At 44.4% G+C, this 24346-nt stretch overlaps 1 protein-coding gene across 2 annotated transcripts in view; it reads left to right on the forward strand.

Moving 5' to 3' along the window:
* The window catches only part of FSTL4 (follistatin like 4), a 245902-nt gene that overhangs the window by 192825 nt on the left and 28731 nt on the right, over positions 1-24346 (forward strand). For both annotated transcript variants that reach the window (XM_075102934.1, XM_075102935.1), the window contains exons 7-8: positions 9305-9471; positions 23086-23206. In XM_075102934.1, the coding sequence (XP_074959035.1) occupies positions 9305-9471; positions 23086-23206 (288 nt within the window). The remainder of the gene's footprint in view (positions 1-9304; positions 9472-23085; positions 23207-24346) is intronic.

Consider the following 24346-nt stretch of genomic DNA (forward strand, 5'->3'; position numbering starts at 1 on the left):
AGCTGTAAGGAAAATCACCAAAAGCCTCGGAGAGAGGCTGAACTCTCACTTTAATGAGGCAAAACCCGAACGGGCGATGGTTGGAGTGGAAGGCGAAGGCGGGGGATGAAATCGCTGCGGTTCTGGCTCGGGACGGCGTGAGCGCAGGAAAGCAGAGTCCTTGCGTTTGTCAAGTATCAGAGTCAGAAAAGATGCAAAATCCGTATAATCACCACAGCTAAATTTTCAGTCATCCACAGAGAGAGCAATGAAAGCGCCGTGAAAAATATTACTAATGCTTATTTACAACTGGAAAGGTATGCCATCGCTGATACGGTTGTTTATGAACGCAGTAAATGTGGGAATATGAAAGAAATAAATACACCTGATTTTGAATGCTTGGGATTTTTTTTTTTAGAAACCCTTGATGTAGGGTTTAGAAGCAGCGTGAGGCTATTTTCTAGGCTCCTGGTTTCCTGGTTCATGCATTTTTCAGTGTATCGCATTCATTGTATAATGCTGGCCAAGAACTGGGAGTAAAATGAACAGAGAGTGAGGGATTGGAGCAGTTCAGTGCAGCCATTTTTGATGTCTCAGTGGTTTTAAACTATATGTGAATGCTTCTTGAACCCCAAATACCCTGTGGCCTGACTTGTCTCTATTTTCGAAGTAATTTACGTACACGTTACAGCGGTTCTCACAAGTCAGGCTGGACTTAATGGTCTGACAGTATTTCCATGATAAACCCCAGGGGTTTATAGAGCAGCCATAAAAATTCACTCCAGGGAGAAACTTGGCATGCCACATCCTCCACCAGAAGCTATCTTTTTCTGCCTTAAATCAGGTATAAATCAGTTCAGCTGCTGTAACTTGGAGAAGTTACAAACAAAAAGTGTTTAGTGGGTTTAGTGGTTTCATACGGTCTTTGGTCCTCTGAAACTCTGAAATTCCGTAGTTTAAATACAGATAGTGGCTGTTCTGAAAAGTTTCATTGCTTTGAAAAGAACCTACCCATGCTGAAGAGTTCTCCATTTCAAAGCTAAGGTATTTCTGAAGGACTGGGAAGTCCTAGAAATGCTGAAATAAACCTTTTTCAAGAGACAACTGTTGCTTTTGTGGCAGAGTAAAAACTGATGCTAATTATTTCTGTCAATTCAATAGGTTCGAGTAGAGAGTGCGAAACAGAGAGAGCAGCTGTAACACCGCTCATCTGTCCCAAAAATCCATAATAGTCTTTTTTTCTGTGGGTTCAGTGACAGATTTTAAAATCGCTCTCCCATAGCTATTCGCAGAGTATGTATGCTATAGCGCATAGTAGATATGCAGTATATTATAGTACAGTTTTGACTCTTCTGAGGAAAAAAAGACAAATGTTTTGAGTCGAGCGTTTAACTGGCTTGACTGCCAGAAGCGATTAGGAGAGCCTGCCGGACCATTAGCAATTTTACTTTTCAAATTAATAAATCGACTGGGGAAGTGCGTGGCTGTTCCAGCCTAGGCAGCACACTGTTGACGCAACATGGGAATATTTTATCAAAAATTAATCATATCAGTGTTGCTCTCAATCTGTGGGAAATAGGAATTTAAAGTAAAAAACAAATGCATTTATGTAAACTATTGTCTAAAATAGACTACTTACGCCTATTTACATAATGAATCCATCACTTATCACCCTCAGGAGATTAGATAATTAAGCACTGAACAACTTATATTTATTCATGTACTTTCAAGAATGAATGAATTATCCCTTTCTGCACAAACTAAATGTTCCCCTTCTGATTATTAACAGGCAGGCAGTGATGGGATTTTATGACGGAAAGTGTGTTGCTTGTTTTCTTTAAAAAAAAGAAAAAGAAATTGGTCGTTAGAATCCAGTCCATAAAGAAGTTGTGTTTGGTTAAAAGTCAATATAAGCGATTTTTATCAAATTTATTAGCTATGTGCATGTTCTTGATACAAATTTATATGGGAAAGCTGTGCTTCTTTTCTTGAAAATATGTTTTTTTGGAAGGAATTTGTGTATAATTTAGAGACATTTCTAAGCAGCTGTTTGAGCAGAGTTTCCCTCTCCAGATGTAGACGTTTCCAGTGCAGGTGGCTCTATTGGAGTTACTCCCCTGAAGTTTCTCTATAGTCAATGTGAGAAATTGGCTTTCCTTGGGTGCAAATCACATCATCCTGCGACATGTCCAAGCCAGGCGCGGTGACCCAGGGCCCCGCGTGGGCTCTGGAGGGGATTGAGATGCCGGCTTGGAGCTGATACCAGCCTCCAGATCCCTGAAGTTCAAGATATCTGAATCCATCCTTGCAGGGCTGTGCAAGAAACATCCTCGGCTGCTCTCAAGTCCACAGCTGGAAATGGCGCTCATCCTCCCCTGGGGGCATTTCTTCACCTTCCAGAGGGTTCAGGAGAATGCACGTATTGCACAGGAGCAAGGGCAGCTTGGTCTGCATGCGAAGTCCCGATCCCTCGTAGAAGCTGGACCAGGCTGAGATGAGACGTTTTTTGTTGTCCCCTCTTCAAGTTAAGCTTTGTTTTATTCTGCATATTCTCATTATCTAAATGACCAACTACTTCGAGCAACCTGATCTAGTGAAAGACACCCCTGCCCATGCCTGGGGCTTGGACCAGATCATCTTTGAAGGTGCCTTCCAACCCAAACCATTCTGTGATATGCGGGTGATAGTGCGTTATGGACACACAAAATGTCTCAGTTGCTGAAAAGAAGTAAAAGGCATTGTAATATTTAAGTGTTTTAGTAGCTGCTTTTCTCTTACATTTGATCTAGAGGTCATGGTCACACAGACGAGAAGAGACTTGACAGGGATGAGAAGACGGGGTCTTGTCCTCTAGCACCACACCAGAGCTGAATGTCGCTGGTGATTTGCACACATTATTCTGCATTTCACAAGACAGGTTTTAGTTTTCGGTGCAAGGTTGGGACCTACCTCAGGGAGTCATAGCCTGTGGCCTTCAAGAGTAATGACAGGAGAGGGCTCGAGCTACTAAATTCTTTCATAATGCTAGAAATATGATTATGCCTTTTCATGACTTAGAAAACAGCATTACGAATTTAATAGAGAATTTACAATAAAATACTTTCTGAAGTAGCACGCCTAAGGTCCTGAGGATTTATAAATTACATTCAGGACCTGAATTATTGCGGTTACAAAATAAAGCTGAGATGTGAATATTTCTACTTAGCTTTAGAAAGCGTTTTATTATTCACATTAATTAAGCTTACAGGCCTTAGAGGAATGCTGCATTGTGGTACCTCTTTTTGAGAGAAACCAAACTCCTAAAACATCCCACAGAGACCAGCTGGGCAGTGGGGAGTGACACCAGGGGTGGCCAGAGGCCGAGGCAGCTCTTGATGGTGTTTTTCACGGGATATAAAGCCAGAAGACTCGTCCCGATCACCTGCTCTGAACTGATGCAGGAGCTGTAGGAATTCTCTGGGTTAATTAATTGTGAACAGCTTTAATCATGTTCATTAACAACTCTAATGGTGTTAATTAATAACATAAACATTTTTAGGAGCATGACTGGCTCTCCTGTAATTCTAAGCTGGTGTTCAGAAAATGGAGTTTTCTTTTGGGGCTGGTGATGGATAGTCCTGTCACCTGGCTCCGGACAGGTGAGAAGACAGCAAATATCTCCAGGTAAGAGGGACTCGTTGAACTGTAATAACCAGCAAAATGTGATAGCATGGCAGCATTTCTTCTGGAGATAGTCCTAAAAACAGCCGGTGTGACAGGTTTGCAAAGGCATGCAAACCCAGGGTGATCTGTGTACTAAGGTTTTTATTAATTCATTTATTTGGTCTATAGAGCAGGGTAGAAACTAAATCACATGCTAATACAAGTAATTTATAAGCACATTATACAGTGCCGTACAGATCCGGACCCACTGTGAACTGCCCTTCGTTTCTTTTAGTCTCTCTCTGCGGTGACTAATTAGGTGACCACATCTCATCCCAGGGTCTCCCAACCAGTATTGCTGGAGTCACTCTTTGGCTCAAATCTCATGTTCAATTGAGTGTTTATAAATACATCTCACATGTAACACGGTCATTTTAAAATCTGTTAGCTGCAGTCGGCTCAGATTTAAGGGGGTCTAAAATTGCTGCCCCCTCTCTACGCAAAGCCAAATACATCTCATCAAAATTATTGGGGGAAAAGATAATTACAAAAGTTATATCCTTTTTTTTTCCTCTGATCCGTTAATTGTTTTGATTTTCTTGATTCAGTTAGCTCCTCACCTGAGAACGTATTCGGCTAGAGAAGACTCTTTTATCAGTTGAAACAAATGCTGAAATCACCATTGACCTTTGTGCTCCAGTATTGGGCCACAAGGCAATAAACAGATCTTACTAATGCAACGCGGTGCCTAAACAGAGCTGCAGGACTCGGGGAATTGAGTGGAGGCTCATCCCGTTAAATCAATCCTGACTTGAACCGTCGCTGGAGAAACATGGTGTATTTAGGGCTGCGTTATCTGTGCTTCAGTTCACAAACAAACGGTCTCTTTGCTCAGGAGCATTAATTTGGGGGCAAGATTCTGTGCCTGAGGCTTTCTTTGAAAGTCATCCTCCCATGGCTTCAAGCAGGGCTACATTTTGGTGCATTGTCTCCCCACTGAGAGCACGTTACAGGATTAAAAAAGTAGTGCCTTGTCCCCTAAACAGGATCTAAGCAACAGGGTCGGTTGCTCCGTATTCTGTTTGAGCAAGGCAAGATATCCGTGAACAAATGTAACAATGATTAAAGGTGGCAACAATGTATTAAAAAGTATATTTTCTTCAGATTTAAGGGAAAAGATCTAATTAATGATATTAAGCACTTTTTAAAGTGTGAAATCTGTTTCTGCATGTAGTGTAGCATGAGCAGAGGCAGGCAGGCAACCCACATTTACTATGTAAATTATCTCCACGCAATGCTAAATCAATGAGTTTTTCTCCGTAGATGCTCATTCCAGGTTGCTCCCTGTAATGACCTCAATTATACATGTCTTCGTTGTGAAATTATGATTGCCTTTGGCGGGCTGCAAATGACAGTAAAGAAAAAGGTTTCCGTGATAAAACAGCACCACAAGTAATACCTGCCTACATTAGTATGCAGAGCTTGCGAAGGTGCCATGCAACTCCAGCTTAGCACCTTAAGAAATAAAATTGGAGCGGAGGAGGGGCCGAGGAAAATGTTCGACAGTATCTTGACGTTTTTAACAAGAAAAGGAATTAGTAAGACTTCGCGTTCTCAAATGGGTCGCCGTGGGACCCGGCGTTGCAAGAAATTTCACGGAAGGACATCAGACTGGCTGCACCTGGGTCACCAAAGGTCCACGGTGCGTCGCAGCTTCTCTCGGATCGAATATAATAGCGGAGAGCAAAGGAGCGAGAGACAGGACAGAGCGATCCCTCCCCTCGATAACCTCTTGGTGCCGACCGCTGGCACGCAGGGAGTGATCCCTCGCCCTCCTGAAAGGGGCAGAAAGGTTCGAAGACGGCACTGCCCTAATTCCTGGAGCTGCACAGTTTTCAGGTGCCGAGCTGCTGCCATCAGCACAGAGAGGTTGCGGCGTTCTGGCTGCCTTCTACTGACCTTGGTTTTGTTCTCCACTTGGTGCAGTACCTGATGAAAGATCACCCCCAGACCTCTGATCCACAGAGACGTGGCTACCCCCCATTCCTTCTTAAAGGTGGTTATTATGAGGGCTTTACCCCTGACTCAACTTTTAACAGCTGAGTCAAAAATGATAGCATCCCATTCCCCGATGATAGCATCTCTCCCCGACGGCAGAGTACTTGGCAGGAACCTTCTTCTTATTTCCAGCTGGAGTAGGCTGGGGAGTTGCTTCAGCTGAAATCCCAGACAAGAGTACCAGGTTTGACATGACTTGATATATACGATCAGCTGGGACCGATAGTGCTTGAATCTGTTGAATATAGAAAGCTGTTTTGCATGCATCATCCTGCAGAATCCCCAAATGAACATAAAATTGCTGGATTTTAGGACCAAATTCCATTCCAGCCCGTGTTCTGCAAGTGAGCTCACTTTGTATAGTACCCATTTTTTCTGGTGAGTTTTATACGTGTGGTAAAAATCCTCTGATCTCCTGAAGGTTTTTAAAAATAAACAGTGTTCCCTACTTAATCTAGAGGTTCTACACAAGAATCGTTATGGTGACTTGAACAGTTTATACACATAATCCAACTAGCATCAAGTGTGTCTAAGCTCTGTAACTTAAGGACAAGATTCTGAGTTTTTTAAAAGATTTTTTAGAAGTCCAGCCCTCGCATCCTCTTAGGGAATCTCTGTCTCCTCCCCAATACACCCGATTATGTGAGGAAATCTTTTCTACAGATAACAATAAAGCAATGACTACAGCCACACAAAATAAGCCTGAAAGGCTTTTAGATGTTAATAAGGTGCCCTCAGAGGTACTGGTGATAATATGCCCTCAAACATACTCCATAGAACTACTCAGAAAAGGAGCGTGTTTGTATTGTCTGTACTAATTACGTGCTCGTCTCTCGGCCTGATACGGTTCATCCAAGAATGGCGGCTATGCAAGGTGTCTTCCTAATTAAAAGTTAATGTCTTTTTCATTAGTGTGCTTCTAAAACCAAAGCCTCTTTAGCTATCATTTGGAAGATGGGCGGGGAGTCTTAAATTCTCCTGTTGAAGAGGGAGCTGATGGGAGCCCAGCGTGAGCCGGGGAACTCAAGGCAGTGTGAGAAACAGCAGAGGGAATTAAGGAAAACAGCAGTAAGATGAAAAAACCAATTCTCTCATAAATGAATGACCCTCTATTTCATTTCTCCTCAAGAAAAGATGTCCTCATTAGCCCTACTCCATGCTACAAATTATTGTAATTATCAGTTCTTTATCCTGTCAAGTGCACTCCAAATATTTTATTCAGAAAAAGGAGCTCTCTTTTAGGCAGATAACTACATTATTAGCCCCCGTTTCCATGCTTCGTGCAGCTGCCTGAGGGCGGTGGGGTGGGACGTCACCGCTCCTGTGGGCCCGCGTGGCCGCGTCTCTGATCTCCTCCAGCAGGTACCGAGGGTGACGTGATTTGATGAGTTTTTATCTGTCCCTGCCTTTGGCACTAACCTGCTCTGTGGCCTTGGGTGCGTAACGTTTTCCTTCCTTCCCCACTCCTCCTCCGTCTCCCCATTTGGATTTTAAAGTTTCAGGCATAGAAACTGCTTGATGGTCCGACTGTGTCAGGCCCTCTTCTCACACAATGCCTGTGGGAGCCACCACGAGCCAAATAATAGCAGTGCATTGGTCAAACGTTCCTATTTTTGATCAACCATATCTCAGAATTATAGCTACCGGTTCTTTTCAACAGCTGGTGCTCGTCCTAACGTAGCGCTAGGAATATTAGGTGGGAGAACGGCTGACGCGCAATGCAGTATTGATCCCCGCAGCCCTGAGTCGGCCTCGGATCTACGGTGGTGAATACGATTTGTGGCACATTTAATTAAGTGTGGAAGAAGCAGGAAGGGAAGGGATGCAGAGCTGTCAGGGTCCTGCTGCACGAGCAGGTTTTGCACTAAGGGTTCGCAGTCCGTTGGTAGACCAGTGCTCGGAAGTGAGTCCTTCCAGGCTTCCCAAGGCTGCTGATATGGACTGAATATTTTAGTGAACAGATTTAACAGATTTACTACTCTAGAGATGATAGAACAATTTTTCCATTAGAGGTTATGAAGAGATGGAAAACGAGGCTTGTGAGAGTAGGTGCTGGAGGTTTTTATTTTTATTCCACGCCTTTCCGTAGCGTAAAGCCCCATAAAAGAGCGCAAGAATTTCCCACCAAAGCTGTTAACTTTTAAGGCAAAACTGCACCTTAAGCTGTGAACTGACATGATAAAAATGAGTGTTTGGATCCACTGAAAGTCAGCGCTTCTTCAGAGGGCTGGAAGGAAGTGCACGAAGCATTTAGCCCTCACCAACGCAAATACTCTGTAAGTGATACGCGGGTCTTGTGCGGGTCGTAACGAGAGGGGAGAAGCAACCAAGCAGGATGAAGAGCAATTTTGCCAGCTGATGGGAGGGCGTAGCCTGACCCCGTATGCCATTTTTACCATGTCGTCACTGCTTGAAGCAGGTTTTCCCAAAGTGCATGGCCTCGGGTGAGGCAGCACGGGTCTGTGTGATCCCTGGTTTGCTGCAGTAAATGCCAGCGGACGTGAGGAAGGAGATGCCTTGGGTCCAGGAGAGGGTGTTCCATCCCCCACTCCAAGTTTCTGAGTTGACTGAAACAACATAACCCCAAAGGGCTGTGAACATTCCCCACTCATTACCTTGAAAGACTGGTTTTCAGCATTTATATGCAATACAGTTTGAAGGCTTTCTTATCGGCAAGCCTGTGAATGAGAGTAAGCAAAAACCGTCATGTGAATGATAAAACTGTGAATGCAGCAGCTTTGACAATGTGCCCTGATTGCCCCGTTGCTGCCTCACTGCTGCCGAATTGCTTAATAATGGCAATCTGCGCCCACGGTAGTTCTGGTACCAAACGTCGTACCTGCCTGCGTGGCCACGCGTGGCAAAATGCGCAGCCGCAGCCTGTGAGCGTTGGCCAGAAGGAAATGATGGGTTGTTGGTGCGGTTTTAGAGAGATGCTGGAGTGGTTTTCAGTAAGGCCTGCTGCCTCGGGTGTTTCTTTTGTGTGGTACATGTAGGTCAAAATAACTGATTTTTGAAATTTATATAAAACATGAGAAAATGGAGGACGACCTCCTCAGTTAGAAGGTCACCTGTATCTCAGGTGCCGTAGGTTGCTGCATTTGGTAAAGGAGTTTTCCTGCGTGGAGACTTCCCAGTATTTGGGCAATTTAAAACTGCGTTTATTTCTATTTTGGTGACAGCAGTCGTCCAATCTGCTTCTTCAAGGAAAGAACCTGATTCATTCTTGTGCCTTTTCAAAGGCTCTTGGCAGGAGTCCTCTAGAGAAACAAACCCAGATGGTCTCAAGCAGGAGAGCCTTTGCTTGTCCTCCTGTTGCCGACTGCTTTGTCGATTAAATATTGCAGCCAGGTTTGCCGGAGGACCCCTCTTAGTGCCCTAACGCCACAACCGCTGCTAGTCGTCTCAGGAGAATGGTGTGGGGAGTTTGGTTGTTGCAGATGCAATTTTTGTCTCTTGCTTGTCTTTGCTGTTTCGGGTTTTTTTTTACAACATAGCTATCCACCTCCTTGCCGGAATCCTTCAAAGTTATTCCTGGAACGAGGGAGAAGGGCAGAGTGGGGAGAAGGGGAACAGCATCCCTCTGTAGTATGCAATATTATTCCTGCTCTGGTGCCTTTTGCAGAGGTGGTCCAGCTGAGCCTGCCAGAGGACCAGAAGATCAGCGTTACCACTATCACGGTTGGCCTGAGCACGGTTCTGACGTGCAGCATCCGCGGGGCGCTGCGGCCCCCCATCATCTGGAAGCGCAACGGCGTCATCCTCAACTTCCTCGACTTAGAGGACATCAATGTAAGTCCTGAATTACTCTTGTTGTTTTCTTTTTAGGGCATTGAATATGACTTCATTCAACAGGCGATAGTTTTAAGGAAACAAGTTTTATCTTGTTATTATTACGGAAAACTGGAAGCTGGCGCGATGTTTTGGTTTTATGTGAATATGTCTCAGGTATAAAAGTGAAACAACTGAGAGCAGCTGAGAGCAGGGGTACTTGGAATATGTTATGATGAAGCTAAAACTCAGTACTGTGATAATTCAGCACTTAGTTAGCACTGGTACTTCATCCCTTGTTGCTCATTCAGTTTGGTGCAGCCTGTGGTCCACAGGCAGCAGCCCTGGAAGCCCAGGGGGAAGGTAGCTCTACAGACCATTAACTCCGCAGGTTCTCTCTCCCAGTACAAAGAAACAGGTTCATCGAGAGCATGAAGCAACACATTTATGGTTGGCAATGAAATCTCTCCTCTATCTCAACCAAATAATATCCTCCGTTCCTCCTGTTTCACTTGCCTTTCAGCCAATTCTCGTATCTCATCCCTCTGCTGCTGTTTCTGATAAGCATTTTAAAATACGGGGTTATTCGGCAGGGTGTGGCAATACCCCCGCAGGAAAGAAGATGAGTCTTTTAGTTCACAGCACAGGTCTGATGGGTGAGTCACAGTTTGTAGTAAAGACAACACCTGAATAATGGTATAAACTTACTCGTTTATTTAATAACATTTAATTATGGAGAGAGTGGGAAGTAGCGTGCAAAAAATATGGTCTGTATTTCATTTCTCTTTGCATTAAAGTACACGATAAATCAGGTTTTATTTTAATTACACTACAGCAAGAGTTGATTTATATTTTTGTTCAGCTCTTGTTAATTTGATAACCGCTCAGTTCGGAGTTGTTACAGTCAATACTGCAGCTCCCTAAATTGTTGTGTATCCAGGATTGCTGAAATGTGAAAATCTTTGTTTTACTCTTCTGCATTAATACAAAAAAATGACACCATACAGGACAGAAAAACGCACTGCAGCTCGGTGCATTACTTGTTGACCCTACTTTAGCAGGAAAATTGTGTGCACTAGGTATAGGTGATTACTGTGTGCACAAACTCAGTAATTATAACCATCTAAACATCCTTTTCTTTTCATCAAAGCAAGAATTACCCTTTTAAAATGCATTTCTCGTTGCCGTTTGGAGCATGCCGTCGAAAGGCAACACGAAACCAGCAAACGCCCCGCCGCAGGACTGGCCCAGGGCTCCCCCGGAGCCGTCACGAGGACGCGCGCGATTGCGCAGCCAGCCCAAAGCTGGCGCACCCGACCAGGTTTCTTACAAACACCCGTCAGCGCCAGGGTTAAAATAGCGACCTTTGGGTCACTGGCACTAAAAATGTGTGGAAACCTGCCAAGTGCAAAGTCAGGCGTCCGCTGCCGTAGTCGGAGCGTGGCGTAGTGAAGCAACAGGTGCTTGACCTGGCAGGTTATTGCCTGTACCGCCTTGCGCAGGTATGCCTCGAAACAGGTCCATTCCTTGACACAGATTAAGCTTTGTAAAGATTACATGCGCTGCCAACGCACTGATTTAATCCGGAGTGAGTAAATTCCCCAGCTTCGTGTAATCGGAGTCTAGAAAGAGCCTTTTCTTTTGGCAGTTCTATTCACTAGATAGATCTGAGACACTGTGCTTCTAGACTCGCTTTTGTTGCTGGGTTAAAGTGAGGTTCAGCTGTTCTGGAAACTTCTTTCCACGCACTCTGGAGGCTCAAGAGCCGCCTTAGAATTTTTTTGGCCAAATATAATGAAAATTCCAGTTATTTGTCTTACCTTTATGAAATTTTGGTTATGATCACATCGATCTGAAAAAGGTTAGAAGTTTATGTGTAAACTGCACACAAAGTGATAGTCCAGGAACTGGGGTGCAAGCACATCCACGAATGATAGATGACACAGCTCTGAGGCTTTGTTTGCAGCTCCTACTATTTTCAATAGAATTTTGAAGAGTAAATTTTCAGGCTGTAATGCCAATTCTTCCCCAGTTTAGCGCTGGCCCAAGTGGATTTCTGGTTTACTTATACGTAATTCTCTTTCTCACTGGATATTAAATATTAAGAGGAAGAGTTATGGCCTTGCACGTAAACTGACTGGTTCCTGAATGATTCAACACGCCCTAGGACAGTACCATGCAATACAGCAGAAAAATAAAAAAGTCATTTTTTGATCTGTTTGAACTTGTGTATCACCAAGAAACTATATCAAAGGAGCACCCTGAGATTCTCACGAGGAGGGAAAAAAAAGATTTCCCAAGGAGGAAAATTTCCTCAAAGGAGGAAAAACAGGATTTAGGCCTCAATTTTAAAGTTTCACGTGTCAGTTTATGACCTCGATCGCCTTGTCACGTAACACCTGCATCAAGTGGGCACCAGCCATTTTTTTTGTCTAATAAACACCTCCGCACCTTTTCCATCTTTTATTAAACTGTAAAGTTTTTGATGCTCTGCATATATCAGTGCCTTCTGTATTCTGGTCTGGTTACTTGAGGTGACACAATTTCGAGTTTACCACCGTCTAGTTCCCCCCTCCCACTGCGGGCAGTCTGTGGGACTCCTGAGCTCGGGCCTGTCCCTTCTCTGGCTACCGAGGACGGGCACCTGCGTGTCTGAAGCACTTGTTCGTAGCGGGGAGGGAGAGTTGATCCTTCAGCTGGTAAATCCAGTCTTTTTATCTAGATTGATCGCAAGTTTAGAAAGTCCGGTAGTCGTGGGGCACAAGCCACGTTCATCTGCAGCGTGAACACACTTGTGTTTGGGGTTGATACTTGCCTGTAGGGTGGGAGCAGCGTCAGCGTTCTCTTGGAGGTTCGCCGCGTGAAAATCCGTGCAGCCACGCGCTCTCGACGGCGTGGGTCGGGGTGGGTGGCAGCAGGTGGCTCGAAGCTTCAGCCCCTCGTGGGTACGGAAACTCACGTTAACCAATGATCTATTTAAAGGCATTGACAGCAGGAAAGTAAAGGCACTGTGCTCCTTAATATACTCGAAGTCAGTTAATTAAATTACTTCAGTTTTCTTTTAGTGTGCCCGAAGCAGAAACTCGATTGCATTTCTGCTTTTCACAATAAGGTTAGCAATTTGGCTAATTGGAAGTGCAACAGGAGATTAATTGTACCTTTTTAACTTCAAGAAAATCCTCCCTGCTCCTGGCGCAGTGGTAATCACATACAAACCTACAGGATATTCGCACACTTGGAAAAATCCTCGTATTATATTTCAATTAAATCCTTTCTCTTCTAAATGCTAATTCAGGAAATCAGATGAAAATAGAAGCCCTGTTCTGGAAAAGAAACCAGAATCCTTCCAACAAGCTGTGAGAGCAGCACAGGAGAGGCACAGCTGAGAAGTCCTTCATGGCTTTATTCTCGCCAGGTTCTTGACAAATGTGATACGAGAAGGTTGACTGTGTTCCGGATTAATACTGGAAGCGACAAAGATGGTCAGCAAAAACCTAGATTACCCTAAATCTACGCAGAACTGAAAGGTTGAAGATTATTATAAAGCCTGTTTAAGTGCGTTACTTAAATCATTTTTATATGATATCTTGATTGGCAACAAAATATTAATAACTTTTCATTGCTCTCTTAATCAGAAGCTTTCATAAGCATCACATTAATAATTTGTCTTGTCCTGTCTGTGAAGAGCTCCGTTAATGAGTTGTCACATAGCTACTGCAAAAGAGCCATCTTAATGGTACGTGTACTTAAACTATTTTTCTTGCAAACATTTAAGGTTGCTTTTAGCATAAAAATACTATTTATCCATAAATCACCCATCCATATTATTTATCCATTAGAAGTGCCTTTGCAGCTATACTTCAAAAAAGTCACATCAGCTTTTCTCATGCAGAAAATAACTATAATGTAGCTGAAACTGATAAGATCGTGATGGCTATAAATTGATTTCTGACTACAAATTGTGAAGTGGTTAAAATGTGTCATCTTTCAAAATAATGTACTTTTGTCCCCTAGACAAGCAGTCTGTTCTCCCAAATATGTGATTATGAAAGCATTCCTCAATTTGAAAATATAATAAACTCCTCATGGAGTCAAATGTGTTTATACAGTATTTATAGGATATTGTTTCACATGATTTGACGTTATCTCCAGAGAAATGTACGTACATTTATAAACAAAATTTATAAACAGAAGTTTATCCTCCAGAAGCATATGCAAACAACGGAGAAGAGAATATTACCATAAGAAAACAAATGTTGCGGAATACAGGTAGATAAGAGTTTGGTGAATTACCAAGTGTAATGCAGGAAGCTATAACATAAATTCATGAGTATCTTCCGTTACTCATTTCATATTGATCCCTACACTTGAACGCAAATCTGCATTAGATCGTTAGTTCAAAAATAAGCTTTTTGTGACAGATCATTGAAATACAGGTTTCTTCATTTCTGCTGATGCCCAAGGGGGTTAAAGGCAGGGCTGTGCGAGTGCTTTGCAGCTCCGTTATGTCCTTACAGCCTTCTCCTTGTTTGATGAAAGGTCAAAAATTGCCCTTAAAAAGCAAGCTCCAACGAGGTAACAAAATGCAGCGCATCATTTGTGTATTGCTGTCGTGTGTCTCAGTCAGCTCGTCTTGCACAAAGTACATGGAGGAACGTCCAGTGAGAAGTCCATGTGCCAAATTCTCAAAGAAATCTTGGGCCTTCCTGTCCGAAAGACCCCCCCGCAGCGATTTCCTGCAGATTCAGTTTGGTATCATAGTGTCGGGACGTCACACAGGCTGAGGGGCAGGTGGGTTGAAGCTGTGATGAAACAAGTGAAGGGTCTGGAGAACAAGTCTTATGAGCAGCAGCTGAGGGGGCTGGGGGGGGTTTGGCCTGGAGAAGAGGGGGCTGAGGGGAGCCCTTCTCGCTCTCTGCAGCTGCCTGAAAGGAGGCTGTAGCGAGGCGGGGGTCGGCCTCTTCTCCCTAGTAACAAGCGACAGGATGAGATGAAATGGCCTCAAGCTGCGCCAGGGGAAGTTTAGGTTGGATATTAGGAAAAACTTCTTCACCACAAGGGTGGTCAGGCACTGGCACAGGCTGCCCAGAGAGGTGGGGGAGTCACCATCCCTGGGGGTGTTTAAAAGAAGGGCAGATGTGGTGCTTGAGGATATGGTTGAGGACTTGGCAGTGATAGGTTAGCGGTTGGACTCGATGATCTTAAGGGTCTTTTCCAACCTTAACGATTCTTATGGTTCTAAGTCCAGGGTCAGGAGGAGAAGTTGTTCATCGCAAGGACAAAGTCCCCGCTTTGGGAAACGGCTGAGCAGCAGCTGATGGGAGCGCAGCAGCGTGCCCTGCTAAGGCTCGCCCAGTTCCCATGCATCTCCTCTTCTATTGCCTCCTCTCCGGGGAAGGAGGCTCGGCTGGGGAGGTCTCTGCTCCTGCCTTCAGCCATTCTTGCCTTTGTTAAGGCCATATGAAGAAAGTCTGGGTTTTGCTGCTGGGTTTCCTGTCATCACCCAGGTCCCTGGAGGCACCTGAGATACATAGGCTGAGCTTGGAGATGTAAGTCCCTGCTTGGAGGAGGAGAAGTGATGCTCATTTCCAAATAGGTTTTCCTCCTCCCCGTACAAATCTGTGTGCCTTACTCTGGCTGAACCCCAGCCTGCCTCCATCTCTGCCCACCAAACCTCTGCCAGGTCCACGGCACAAGGGGAGGTGGCAGAAATGAAGCTGGGGGGACCACAGACCACCTCCTGAATCGTTGATTGCTCACATTCCACATCTACCTGGGTATCTCATGGCTGTAACGAGATCTGTGCCTGCCTGCCTTGATACACCTTCCATGCGTGTTCATTTAAGTGTCCATTTTTCCATAATATTTGGAACCCAAAGCAAATGGCCAACCTTTAAAGTGCAAGTCACTTGGATTAGATTTCTCATTAAAACAGGCAGTATGAAGGTGATATATTCCTGTTGGTGTTTTTAATGTAGTTTCACTGTTAAATAATAAAAAGATCATGTGTGAATAACCCGACTTAATACCCTGCTAATAGAAATCGGGCCATTAAAATGATCAAACCCTGTGTCATCCGAGGTGCTGCAGTAATATAGTGATGGGAGTAAATTACAGGAAGTTGCGTGTTTAAAGCCAAGTTTTTTCTCTTTCAAATCAAAGTTTAAGAAATTGCACAGTGCTTACAGTATCTTAGGTCTTTGCAGGCTCTAAAGTAGAGGTTAAGTGGAAAATTAATACTTATAATATTCTTAGAATATATAATCTCTCACTTTGCTGTAACAAAGATCACAGAACTTGTATCCACTTGTGCCTTCAGTGGAACGGCTCATTTTTGAGTCACAGACCAAAGTTTGTAGGTGATTATTGCAAGTGCAGAAATACCTTCATGGAGACGATAGAATTGTTCACCTGGTCCTAAATAACCAGTGGAGTTCAAGGCTTCACCTTCCTAAACATCCCGTTTTTGTGGAGGAAGACGTTACTCGTAGCAGCCGGGGGTGGTTTGGTTTTGCTTGTGTTTTTGAGAGAGGTATAGGGCACGTACCTGGTGAAATTTTTGAGAAACCTGAGATGTTAGCTGCAACCCTCTAGAGGTGAGTTGCACACACTCTGTCTGAGTGTTGTAACAGAGAAGCAGAATGAAGAATATAGTGTGACTCTTCCAAAAATGAGCAAGAAGAAAGGAGTGAGCCCGTCTGCTGTGAATTGTTAAGGTAACTAGACTGGCTCGCGTAAAAAAATGCATTAGAAAAAAAATTGAGAATGAGGTGAATTAGGCCTCTCTGAAATGAGTTGTGCTGTCCCGTTCCTGCTCTGGCTGATGGAACTGATAATCGAATTACAGGCCAAAATCCATGAATCCCAGTTACCTACCTCTGTACTGTAGCGAGAAAGTTGCCGTTTGTGAATATAATTTCCTCCCAAGATTGGTACGTACCTGTTCAGCCATGATCTTTGCATTTCTCCGAAATGTCCAGTAGAGCCAATTAATAGGAACATTTCCCTAAATCCCTGGTATGCTAATTCCTCCCTTCCAGCAGCTCTGGCAGGATGACCTACCATCGATTTTCCTCGTTGTAGTGTCTCTGAGCTTCACAGGATGCAAAAGCCATCCATTTTGATCTCTATTATAATTGCACAGCTATCTAAAAAGTTTTTTTCCACATGCTCCAGCCAAAAACTATTTTGGGCTCACCGGCGAAGTCTTACGTTGTGCAAAATTCTTTGAGCAGAAAAACAAGAAAAGATAAATTAATACCCCATCAGGCTGTGTTTGCAGTAGTCTTCTGGCATTTGCTTAAGGCTGAATTTTTCTCCATGTAAATTACTAAAGTGATAGCATGTGTAAAACCAAGAACAAATAATATTAATGAAGCGTAAGTTCTCAGCTTGTCTCTGGAAATGAATTATTAAAAGCACCAAAGAAAGTGATTTAAGAGCCCATGACTAATTTAGGTTTTATTATTTTTATATGAATCACTCACGAATCTATTGTAAAAAAGATCAGAGACATTTGATTAGTGAGGAGAAATCATTTTCAAAGTGATAGCCGTTGTTGTAGATTTTGCATAATAATAATCTCATTAAACGCTTGGGTACATTTTGTTTTAAAATCCTGTAAACATTATCAGAGAGAGACTTCTAGGACTCTGAGGATCACGCAAGCTTTTTTAACATGAACTAGTTAATACATTTCCGTTGCTGTGCCGGTTGCTATGAAATCGTGATGGCGTTTCTCTTCGCCTTGCGGAAAACCAGTGACACCAGCCAGCCCCGGTGCTGGGACTGGTTTTGTCGGTAGGCGCTGAAACCACATGGGGAAGGCTCCCAGCTTCCCTGGGCTTGGCCGGAGGGGCTGAAAGGGAAGGGGCTAAACGTGAAGCGAATTATCGTCATCATTGTTATTATTAATATTATTGTTGTTGTTAGTAGTAGTATTATTATCAGTGTTGTTATCATTATTATTATTAAGGAAGAAATCCCAGCAACCAGTGGGTTTCTCCTAAGAGAAGAAACCTCTCGGGGAGCTCCATTCCCTCTGTCGTTATTTCGGCTACGGACACGTTTAAGTCAGCGCGGTGAGGGGGTATCGGCCGTCTCTGGGACTCGCCCCCAAGGCGTGTTTGGAGCACTCCTGCACGTATGGAGTGTGCGACGGGTGCCCAGAACCGGGGAGGTGGAGAGCCCGTCTGGTTTTGTGCCGCTGGGACTTGTTTTTCTGTTCCTTCTTCCCATTTATAGCTATACAGCAAGTCTTTTTTTCTCAAATAACTGGAAGTTATCCTAAAAAATAATAAGCCTGAATCTACTCTATGCTAATTCCTCTAAGACTTCCTAGAAAACAAGTGATCCTCTTCGCCAAAAATTTAAAGGATTTTAAATATGTTTCCTTTTTGGAACCACCCCAAAGCGTGTTAGAAAGCTTCATGAAAAAGCACCTGAAATGGGCAAAAAGGGCGGGCGGCTGATGCCCGGCACCCTCCGGCATCGCCCCGGCTCGGCTGCCCCGAGCTAACGGGGGCTCCCCCTCTGCCGGCCGCGTTCCTGCGTGTCAGAGCAGGAGATTTGTGGCGTTACAATCACGTATTGGATTTCACTTGAGACAGAATGGGAACGAGATTTACAGGCAATATGCGATGTTTTACACATTTCTAAGCGCGGTGTCTCCGAGCTGCCGCAGATTGCATGACCAGGGAACGCATTAGAAGGGAGAAATGGGATAAATAAATAAGAAAAATTTTCTGTTTGGAGAGACTGATGCCTTGCATAATCAGTACTGATGGAAAGGAAATCCAATACAAAAAAAAGTACATATCCATTTTCTGGGACCTGCTTTGTTATTTTTCAAACTGGCTGCGTGCAGTAGCAACTTTTTTTTTAATCACTTCTTTAGATTACCGAGCTGTTCTCAATTTAAAATGCAGGGTGGTGCATATTTTTAATCATGAAAAGTTAAAACATATTCTGAGGTCACTTAGTCAGCCCTTTATTTGAAGAGTAACCACAAGACATAAAGGAAGCTCGTGAAGGGCAGACAAATTTTTATCCGAAAAAGGGAGAGGAAACATGAGACAAGCGGCTGGAGAAGTCAATTTATCATCTGCCATGAGTCGACCTTATCAATTATGAGAAATTATAGGCCTGGCTTGCTGATTTTTTTCTTTACCAGAACACGTAACATTATTTTGTAATGAAATCCATGAAGTGGAGGCGATGCACAGTCTGTCCTTATCTGGCCGCTTTGATGCAAGGCGCATCAGTTTAGGGTGGCTTCTGCCTCCATTTTCATCACTTCTGTTTCTACCTCTTCACAAGAAAATTCACCTTCAGTGGTAAATGAGGAAAACCATGTCTCAGAAGTTCCTTTTTTGCCTTTCTCCCGGCTGCCTGTCCTTTTTCACGGGATGTTACATAAAAATGTCTTTTCAGTTGACCGTTGGGCATCGCTGGGGGTGGGAGCGGGGCAGCCCCGCTCCCGGGGGTGTGCAGCGCTCGCTGGGACTCCTGGACAGCCCCGAGATGCTCTGCTTTAGAGCTGGGGTACTTTTAGGGAGAGAAAAATTACACCGCATTGGTTTTATACTTGTTTATGGTTCCTTGTGGCTGCTTTCAGGCTCGTGGTGACTTGGAAACCTGGCTTTGCAAGCAAAAGCTCTCCGAAAAAGAGTCGAAACACATGAAATGTTTCCTCTGCTTTCTCCCAGCGTGAATTCTTCCCATTGCCTCTGCCCACCCCACCCTCTCCCCTGCCAGTTCTCCCGGCAAGCTGACGTGTGTGTGTTTGGATGGAGGGATGGAGCTCAGAACAGGAGTCTTTGAAAATGTGTGGTGCTAAACAGTTTCTGAGAAGTTTAGTTCAAAGAGCTCCCACTTGCCTGATACACGTTTTTGAGAGGCAAAAAAAGATTCCTTACTGAGTGCCTCCATTCTCGGCTTGATAAAACGGTGTTAAACCCTCTCAAGGACTGCTTCCCTGCAAACCCAAAGAGCAGCCAGGCACTGCCAGCGCTAACTTACACCCTGGTTAATACAGCGGCAGTGGCGAGAGAGGCACCGGAGCCGCTCCCGAGAGCTCCCAGAGGCAGCGCAGCATGGAGGGGTGTGGGAAATAGCCGGGATGCCGGGGCTGCCCACCGCCTGCCTGGGACGGTTCCCGCTGCGCTGCAGGGCTCCTGAGATGGGTGTAAGAGGTAGAGTTAGAGGCTCTTAAGGAATCAAAGACTCACCGTTTCCTAACGCTCTAGGGCTTGGGTTTTTACAGCACTTCCAAATGCACCTCTATAAAATCTACACAGAAAGCGCTTGTGCGTAAGGATGCATGCATATAGACAAAATGTACCTGTGAAATCCTAACGTGCTGATTATATCTACAGGGAAACATAAGGAGAAACCGTGAGCTGCAATAAATAAACCCACTGAAAGGGTCATTAGTTTGTAGAGGATTCGCTATTCTTTCTGTAGCAACAAAAGGTTCAGTATGGAATCGAAATTCCATAATCACTTTTTATCTTCCCACATCTAATACTGGTCATTCTAACTGAAGTTGTACTTTTACATGAATTTACTCTGTGTGTGCAATTTCTAATAGAGGGCGGGTAATTTCCTTCTGTGCCTGACATAAATGACGCGGTGTTCACCTGAATTGTGTTTGATAACCTTCTTTAAGTGCTGGAAGTCAGAAAATAGTTTTTAAGAGTCATAAACCATGCTTTTACTAATATACGCTTCTCTTTACAGGAGAAACGCATTTGGAGAGGAAGAGAGTAATACTATAATCTTGCATCAGTTTGTTTTTGCAGGGGTCTTTACTTATATTAAAACATTCGTATGCATTGGAAAAAAACAGATCGTCCATAAAAAGACAATTACAGGGCACAAACCAAGCATTCATAATATTTTTCTGAGCTGTCTTAAAAGAAGCAACATACTTAAAACAGAGGAGATTTTATTGTCCTGTATTTCCACAACTCCTTATAAATCATTCCATAAAAGTAGCCATCCTGCTTTTATTGATCTAAACTCAATTTGAGTTGCTTTGGGATTAACTTTAAAAACTGTTATTAAGTCCTCTCCACTGCAAGCATTTTCTCTATCTCATGCAAATATTATTTAAACAGGGTTGATATCTTTTCTATTTGCAGTTCCTCATGCATCTTTGCTTTCTGGCAGGAAGGATCCAGCTGACCAGAAAACAGGCAAATGCTTGAAATGGGCATTTTTGAGTAGATATTTGTAATAACGTAGTGCTGGGTAAATTAACCAGCTTATCCCGTAGTGTAGATGGCAAATCTGCCTGACACCCAAGGTGGCAGTAATATCTGAGAAGCTTTTGATGCTAGATAATGAATTGCAGGATCATCTTGGATTGACTCTTATTCTTTATAGCTGTTCATGCATTTGCACGCTGGGGCAGCGCATGCCTTAGGGTAGTGGATAGCAGAACCAGGGTGGTTTCGTCTGTGCCCCTCAGGTCAAGGCCCGTGCTTGGGAAGGGTTGTTGTCCTGCCTGTGATCTCTGTACTTCTCGGTGCTCGCTCGCAGTCTGCCTTGTAACATGGCTAAAAACTAGGCAAGTTCCCAAACTTCCCTTCCCCCCTGCCAACGCTGGCCTGCCCCTGAGAGGAGAGGCACGAAGACATTGCTCTGCTACCAGACAGAAGTTACTGGAGAAGGTTCAAGAGCCAGCAGTAGTGCCAGATTGATCCCATACTGTAAGAGATGGGCTACTTCGTACTTTTCTTTAAGGGTGCCAGCTGGCATTGGAAGCGTGCCTCAGAATCACAGCTTCCTTTGAAAAATGTTCATAGTAACCTGGCTGGAAAGGAAAGCTTCAAACTGTAGAGCAGATGCACCCTGAAGAGGCAGGAAACGTAGGATATAAGGAGCCCCAAATGGTTTTGGTTTAGAGAGTAGCCCGTTGATGATCAAACAACTCTTGCTTATAACTCAGCACTGGTGAGGCCCCACCTCGAATGCCGGGCTCAGGTTTGGGCCCCTCGGGACAAGAAGGGCCTTGAGGGGCTGGAGCGTGTCCAGAGAAGGGCAACGGGGCTGGGGCAGGGTCTGGAGCACAAGTGTGCTGGGGGGCGGCTGAGGGGGCTGGGGGGGTTTAGCCTGGAGAAGAGGGGGCTGAGGGGAGCCCTTCTCGCTCTCTGCAGCTGCCTGAGAGGGGCTGGAGTGAGGGGGGGTCGTCTCTTCTCCCAAGTCACCAGGGACAGGACGAGAGGAACCGGCCTCGAGCTGCGTCAGGGGAGGTTTAGGTTGGAGATGAGGGAAAATGTCTTCATTTCCAGAGCGGTCAGGCCCTGGCACAGGCTGCCCAGAGAGGTGGGGGAGTCACCGTCCCTGGGGCGGGTTCAAACAACATGTAGATGTGGCACTTCAGGGCACGGTTTAGGAGGCCTGGGGGTGTTGGGTTGGGGGTTGGACTTGATGATCCTAGAGGTCTTTTCCAACCTTAATGATTCTGTGATTCTGTAATTTCTGAGCACCTGGCAGGGGGTTTGGCGGTAACAGCACGGATGAGGATGATTCCTTGTAGCATTGGACCTGCCATGGGCGCAGCAGGGAAAGGGAGCGGCATCAGCACCTCTATGCATGGATTCACTTTCTCCATCACAAAGCCCCAAGTTCTTGACTCCCAACCAGCAGAGCAAATTTGCATTCCTGTTTTATGCCATCCACCCTGGCAGGTTCAGTGAAGTTGTACTGGAAGACGCTGGCTGTGAGTTTTCATCTCCTCACTGCACTGCAGTGCTGCGCTTCCATTTCACTCCTCGTGGCCATGCTGGACAAGGGTGGCAGCAGGCACGACTTTGTGCAGGGGCCTTCCCGGTACACCCCTTGGCTGCAGGCTGGCTTCCTACCTACACAATGGAAATTTGAAAAGAAGTCCTTTGGTTTTCATGAGCAAAACCACTTTTCAACACTCACCCTATTGTACCAGGTTTGTGCCACCCTGAATCCAAGGTGAATTCTACCATACTTTTTCAACATATTCAAGGGCCAAATCCTTTCTCCTAATTCGTATTTTGCCCATCTACAATCAAAAATTGAAGTAATGCGAGAGCAGATCTAGGAAGATGAAGGGGAATGATACTTGTCAAGCAGTTACAGATCAAAACAAGTTTCTTTGAGGAAATACTTTTTGTCATCTTCGTTGTCTCCTGCCTAGGATATTGTCTGAGATAAGTGACAAACAGTTTCTGTTCTTTCTCATCAAGTCTCAAGGTTACAATGCATTTTCTAAGACCTGGCAGAGATAACGGAAACCTTCACCCACCCAGAAGTTAGCATTTTATGCATCTGAGGTTAACAGGTAGATATTAAATTCCCCCATAAATTAAACAGCTGGAGATTGCCGTCTTTTTTTATGTGCAAAGAGCACCTTGTTAGCAACCAGCACAAAAGTTCATGTTCTCAGATGAGTTACTCTGCCTTACTCTTAAATTGCTGCTCATTTTCTCCCTGCGTGTTGATTTATGAACTTTAAAACTTACTGTTCAAAATTCAAGCTGTGTTCCCACGTTGCGATGCTCTCAAAACCGCTGAACAGGTAGTCTTCCTTCATGTGGTGTTTAAAATATTTTTACTAAATAACGAGGCACCTTTCCTGTCTTTTGTTACATACAGGATTTTGGAGAAGATGATTCCCTCTACATCACCAAGGTAACAACTATTCACATGGGCAATTTCACCTGTCATGCCTACGGCTATGAAGAGCTGTATCAGACCCACGTCCTTCAGGTGAATGGTTAGTAAATGGCATACATGACAATCCATGAAAACAGTCCTGTAAGCAAAGTTGCGTGTTAATCTCGTTTGCAACAGAGATGTGAAAAGCCACGCACCAAATCGTCTTTGTGCGAGAGCGAACGCAGCTGCGGGTTTGCTCACTCGTGCTATCACACGGGCAATCAAAAAGAAAGGTACCAAGGGGGGACGTGTATAATTACCTGGCTTCATCAGGGATCCTAACTGTAAAACAAGCTGTCGATAACATTTCCATAGAGTTAAGAGCCGTGTTTCAAAGCATGTCTTACACTAATGACTACTTTCATCAACAGAAGCGTAGCTTCAATAATTTCTTCTTCCAGAAAATCATTTCTGTTTCGTGAAACAGCCCAGGATATTTAAATAAACGCAGCACAGTGTTTCCAGAACTAGCTCTCTAACTCACAGCTATATATCAGATTATTACCTGGTTGTAGTCAGCTTGGTTCACTGAGGGCTATTTACATTGGCTACAGATATGGCCCACTGGGTTGCAAAATGAGGGCAAACCATTTTACAGGTGAGGGAGTCACAGGGGCCGTGTTCCAGCGTTCTCATTCACCTCCGTCCCCCGGACCACATTTGCGCCTGGTGGAACTTATATTGAGGCGTTTGCTGTCTTCCTTCTGACCTCAGACTCAGTCAGTCGGATTTAGTTTAAAATTACATTAGCTTAAACCGGCATCTCATCGAGGGACCAGCCTGTGGAATATCCACCTCCCCAGCAGCAAAATTGTTATCCAACTTCGATCCCATATTTACATGTGCTGATATGCCCAGCAGTATCTCCAGAATAGGAGACAGGGTAATCCGTGGCTCACTATGGGTAGATTTTGATGTACTCTGGTATGAAGGTATTTCGTTTGACAGGAAAATTCAGTAACTTTATTACAGCAGCTATATTATAAAGAAACTTAATACTTAATTCTTTATCTAGACACGTGCAGACCTCTACAAAGGAGGGCTGTCGATTGGTAAGGGCAGATAGCTACAAACAGGTTAACAGAGAGAGGCTGACACAAAGAGAAACAGTAAAAAGGGGCATTTATGCGCTTTAAAAAGCACCATGGTGGACGTGGGGTTTAGGTTTGACTGCAGCTCAGGTCCTCTGGATGTGTGT

The sequence above is a fragment of the Phalacrocorax aristotelis genome, chromosome 8 (assembly GCF_949628215.1).
Source record: "Phalacrocorax aristotelis chromosome 8, bGulAri2.1, whole genome shotgun sequence".
Classification (NCBI taxonomy): domain Eukaryota; kingdom Metazoa; phylum Chordata; class Aves; order Suliformes; family Phalacrocoracidae; genus Phalacrocorax; species Phalacrocorax aristotelis.